The sequence below is a fragment of the Sphaeroforma arctica genome (assembly GCF_001186125.1).
Source record: "Sphaeroforma arctica JP610 unplaced genomic scaffold supercont1.870, whole genome shotgun sequence".
Lineage (NCBI taxonomy): Eukaryota > Ichthyosporea > Ichthyophonida > Sphaeroforma > Sphaeroforma arctica.
In genome coordinates, this window is record NW_014039688.1 from 6,604 (window position 1) to 12,289 (window position 5,686).

The following is a 5,686-nucleotide window of genomic DNA, read 5'->3' on the forward strand; positions in this document are numbered from 1 at the left end:
ATATATATATGCATGTATGTTTGTATGTATATATGTATGTATCTTTGAATGTACTTATGTATGTATAAATGTTTACATCTGAAAGCACTATACTCCTATCACATACCAGAAGTGTATCCAGCGTAAGTATTGAGTCTTTGCTCGTCACGAGCTTAGCCAAGCTCCCATGGCGATCGTCGCTCATACTTGCAATATATCGCAAACTTATACCAAACAACTGTATTCCGCCCAGTACCACATGGGCTACTTTGCGTTTTAATTTTGTTTTGGAGCTGATGTTCTAAGATCAACTATCCCCATTCGTGGCCCTATGACCTCGCGAAACCTCTATACACCAGCCTGATTTTAATGTCTATGTGCGTGTATATGACCCTTGTATGTGTACGTGCTTGCTTGCGTACGTACATGCGTGAGTGCTTGCTTGTAATGGTGAATTTGGGTGCGTGTTGAAGCGGTACTAATCCTGATCTGTAAGTGATAAATATGATATGATGTTTGGCCAATTTCGAACTCTCATCTCTCACGCCCGTTATCAGTCAGATCTGCTTTTTTTGGCTCGCGAACAAACTATCAAATATTTGAAACGAACAGTTTACGACAAAGACATTGTCTTGTATGTAGATTAAAACACCTATTCCGGGGGTTCTCCTTGACAACCCAAGAATAGCGTATTGACACCCATTTGTCGCAAATGTTTACAACATTAAAGACATTCTACATGTGTACTAAATTCGAGATCTATGATTCCGCATAGTTTTATTTATACTTATAGAATCGAGAAAGAAATACAACGACAATTATTTTACACCCCCCCCCCCCCATATATATCCATTGAACACTCTCCAAAATATATATATATATATATTTAATAAATAAAAATCAAGGGGAGGGGGTTTGAGTTTTCGCTTATCGGATTGGTATTCAGTTTGAACTTTGAGTAATAAGGCACCACTTGAGTGTCAGTGATTGAGTCCCTCTGGGGCAGAATGCTGGTATGTAGTAAATACGGATTTTTTTAATCTGGAAATACCTCTCTACTGTGACATTACATTTTTGTTTAAAAAAATACATGGCCCTCTGGATAGTGGATTGGGTCTCCGGAGGAAAATTGCATTTTCCTGCCCCTGAAGGCTGCAGACCATTTTTCCGAGAGACTTATATCCAGATTCGGGATTCCAGAGGGCCATGATATTTTATAAAGAAAACTTCAATTTCATACATTGTAAATAAATAGGTCCCTCGTCCTTCGGTCTCCATTCTATGGCCCTCTGGCCTATGCCCATCTATAGAACAATTCATTTTTGTAGCAAATATGATTTTATATATTTAATATGGCCATAAAAGGCATTTTGGTCCTCTAATGCAGTCAGCAACAGCACCGTGTTCATATCACCCACTCACACCCAGGTTCATATTTACAACCTCGCGCTTCCCACTCCATGACGTAGTACGAACACTGGCGGAATTAGTTTTGCTGCAGACACTTCTCGATTACAGAAGTACAACCTCGAAGGAATCACTTGCACATACCGATGCTTCCGGCCATAATAAGATGTGTATGTCGGATAGCTGTGCACTTCCGACTAGCATAAATCATACACATGCAAGTATATTCTTCACATGTGTTAAGGTGATCAGACAGATACGCATTATAACATTTGAACCGAGCAAATCCGATATATTATGAATGCCGCGGCATAACTAGCACTGAGATTTACAGTCCTAAGTCGAGGGTGATCGTATCGCATACCCTATTCCATCCATTTTACTGCAGCGTTCGTAAATATTCGTGAAGAACATACACCATTTCCGTCACTCAGTCATTGCTCAGTGTTCGGTGCAGACCATATAGATGATTATACGTCATCTTCATTGCTAATGTTGAATCTTTGTTTTTTCAAAAGTTAAGGTATCTGTCCCAGTGTTATGATTATCTGGAAGTTTTGTTGCACTATTCGATCCAAATCGCTATCCTGCGGATTCAACCTTTTCATTTAGCGAAGACTTCTACTCATGTATTATCCAAAATCTAAGAGTCGGAGCATTTTTACTTGTCACCCAATGAGTTGCCTCTTGAAAAGACGAGTGTTACCGATCTTCACACCTAACTAGTACTTATGAATACAGAATTCCTGCTTGCAATGGTTAATCTCTCTTTAGTAAATACGTACGAGGTCGTGTGTATGAGTAGTTTACCTGTACAGGTGAGCGACGGGTCCGTTGTGCTCGAAGCAATACAACGCGGCTATTGTGGAAATTAACGATCATTTGTCAGGTGTAGAGGACAAGGTGGTCACTCGAACAGCTATATTTTCCTTTTTACCTTATCCGTAGTCGAAATTAGTGTGGGTGCCCAAATTTGTCTGCCTATTGAGCCTGTCTTGGACATGTATTTCTGTCGAATGTCCATAGATTCTGAGGCCAAAGTCTGAGTCTATCAGAGAATATATATAGAGCATTTGATGCAGGCTGTACAGATCAATACAATAGAACGGTTTATCTGATGCAAATATTACACATACGAATATGGCGGGAGTATGGGAGCGCGCATGATTACTGAAAAGAAAAGGTAGTAGACACCGATATATGAATTTTTCGTCCCACTTCTGTTGCTGTTGTGGATGGTCCCCAGAGTTCAGAATCCGGAAAGCAGCAAAAGCGAAGCCAGTGCTTGCTCATGGTTTTTGAAATACCTGAAGGAGTCTATGTTTATACGATCACAAACCGATCAGGGTCGAAAGGCGGTGCTATATAAACTTTCAAATAGCTGATGATTTTGCTTAATATCTGAGATCCGATGCTGTAGTGTCCAATGTCATACTAAGTTCGAATAGTATGTCAGATAATATTGACGATATGCCTAGGACTCGGAAATGAGAGTTTGGGCATTTGGTTTAGTATTTGTATCATGTTCATTCTCTGATAACAACACTCGTGTGCGCGCACACGAATAGTTCATGTATAGTAATACTGAAAAACACTTCATCTAAACTGAATTTAATATATATCATTCATACTGCGGTAGCGAGGAACTAGGTTATTTGTGATTGCCATTGGGGAACACGTGTGCAGGCTATCCGTTCAAACAAATATAGGAGATGGCCCAAAAGTGAGCCGAATTTGAATATTATGCAATATTTGTAGCACCTGAAATGGTCCATTCAAAACGCGGCCTTTATATTATAAAGGGATAAGTCGATTGTGTTCCGTACACAGTCCCATCACGGAAAGACGCATAATGTGTCTTCTCTAATCTGTGTGAACTGCTTCGTTCTTATTGACAATTTGATCTAATCAGGCGGACTTACTGTTATTGAAAGGCTGATAGAGGTTGTTTGATACAATATGTGGGATCTGAAGCACTTTTTAAACTTTTCAGGAAACTCAAGACCTAACGCACGATAACATATGTCATTCAATCGACTCTAAAAATCACAACCCGGGGGAAGCAATGTTAGCACACGGGCACATCTAGTAGTATCAGAGAAAATAGTTGCTTCTTTATTAGACGATCGGTACTAGAAAGCGTTTAATATGGTATACAAGGTAAAGGCGATTTAGTTTTAGTTGATTACCTACCTGTGCACATCGGGAACGCAAAGCATAGTCTAAACGTCGCATATTTGGTGTATATTGTTAGCATGCTGACCGTGAGGCTCCAATGTGGTGTTTATGATCCTTTTGCTCACCAAATAACTGGAACTAACACTGAAATAAATAAGTTACGAATGATTGCCATATCGGATCATCCGTTTTATATAGCAAGTGAGCTTGGCCCGAGTGGTGATATACAGGGTGAAAGTCGCACCAATCCAAATAGCCGACAGCCATTCAAAAAAGTCGCAGAAAAGAGGTATAGTGACTGTGTGTTTGTTCAGCTCCTGCTGCAATAGTTTAAATTGTCCTCTACACGCTGGTTGCTGTACGGCACGACATTTACCGTGGACGTGTTCACTGCGGCTCGCTCACAGCAGTGTTCATCCTGAAACAATTGACAATCGACACTGTTATTGGCCGCAAGGCAGGAGAGCCCCTGATAGGTGGTAGCAAGAATGTACTTGCCGGTGGTGGTAAGAAATACACACTGGCGGAGTGCGTTCGGGATTTCGTTACTAAAATCAGTATAAGCGTCAGGGGCAGGCCGGGAGAAACTGAGATCGTCTTTGAAAAACGTGTCGTAACACGCCTGCAAGGCATGGTATGTCAAACACTGACCATCGCCTGCATCTTCGGAAACGCAGACATAACCTGATCGTCTGGTAGTCATGCGAGATTGATACTCCCCGTTTATACTTTCTGCGCAGAAGTGGCGCGTGTAGCCGGGATTCCGCGGTTTCTCACCGATAAGTGTACCATCGTCGGTTAGTGCAACGGCGAACGAGCCAGTGTGAATTCCATAGGTATTGGTAATAGAAACGACCAAAGCGAATACGATTCTTGTGATACAACCCATACTAGGTCTCTGACGGCAGGTTGTGGTGTCCATCTATATATGTATATATTTATATGCTACTATGACAGGGGATGATGGCCTTTGCGTATCAACCTGTCGAACTCCCACACAAATCCATATCTATACAAATTCTATTTAACCTTGAGATTCATCGGAATAAATAGTAAACAAACAGCTCGATTTCAATATGAATCTGTCAGTTCTATTAAAATTGTGTACCCTCCGCCACTAACAGTTTCGAGTGGTACAGAGATCATTTCGAGTGGTAAGGAGAAAACAATACGTCGACATAGATTGCATGTTATATTATTTTGCACAGCATACTGCTGACCTAATATATTGCAAGGAGCCATTGCAAGCGAGAATAATTGCTTTTTCTCTTGGCTGCAATGGTAAACAACACAAAGAGAATTTGTGGGTACGTTTTACAATCTATCTACTTTTTCTTACCGGGATATCTTAATATTCACCTCATCCGACCGGCACACACATACTGATATTTTCCAACATGTACCGTCAAAACTTATATTTTGCCTTACACAAATCACAACTTCCGGCGGCCCAGCTCTCTGATGAATGATCTGAGGTCAAAATCCAATGGCTATCCATTCTGTAACACAGTGTCGCTCATTAGGCACTCTCTGCCACATAGCCGCTTGCAGTATACACCAGTTGCTGTACTATTCACTACTATTATTTCACCATCATCACCTCTCAACTGGCAGGTTTGGTACAATTGGTGACTTCAACTGGCTGTATCCGTGTACGCTTCGTATGTCATATTCTGTTTGATAATCATTGAATGTTATGCTAGTCACACTCTGTGGCGCAAGTGCATTTGCTGTCCCGAGTTACTTCTCTCGGCTGACGCTTCTAGATTCAAGACATTCAGGGTCATCAACGTAATTACACTAGCAGTGAGTACGAGCCCTTTCCGCATGTCTTAGCCCAAGATTCTCGCACTAGGTTTTGTTGTACTCTCAATTCCTACAAATCTAGTCATATTGCATGCACGACCGCGAGTGACCGGTGTCGGCCCCGCCTGGACCGGTTGTTTTCCAGTACATATACGTTCAATACGCAGAGATGCCGATCACATGTCTGCTATTGAAGACAGGACCGGAAGCGTCGTTCGGCATTGTGTGGTCGAATTAGCAAGGTTGGATTCAATCTACAACGCACCCAGAGAGCGATGTATTTTTAGTCTGCGGCAAAGACGAAGACATGTGGTGT

General features: G+C 41.5%; 2 protein-coding genes across 2 annotated transcripts in view; both read right to left on the reverse strand.

The window, feature by feature from the left end:
• SARC_09005 (hypothetical protein) overlaps positions 1 to 184 on the reverse strand; it is a gene marked incomplete at both ends in the record, with an annotated part of 4,396 nt that extends 4,212 nt beyond the window's left edge. The window contains one exon of the mRNA XM_014296996.1: positions 107 to 184. Within this exon, the coding sequence (XP_014152471.1) occupies positions 107 to 184 (78 nt within the window). The remainder of the gene's footprint in view (positions 1 to 106) is intronic.
• A 3,690-nt stretch (positions 185 to 3,874) lies between these two features.
• Positions 3,875 to 4,453, reverse strand: SARC_09006 (hypothetical protein; the record flags this gene model as incomplete). The annotated part of the gene is made up of 1 exon (XM_014296997.1): positions 3,875 to 4,453. One exon carries the CDS (start codon positions 4,451 to 4,453, stop codon positions 3,875 to 3,877), a length of 579 nt encoding a protein of 192 aa, XP_014152472.1.
• Between the last annotated feature and the right edge of the window lie 1,233 nt (positions 4,454 to 5,686).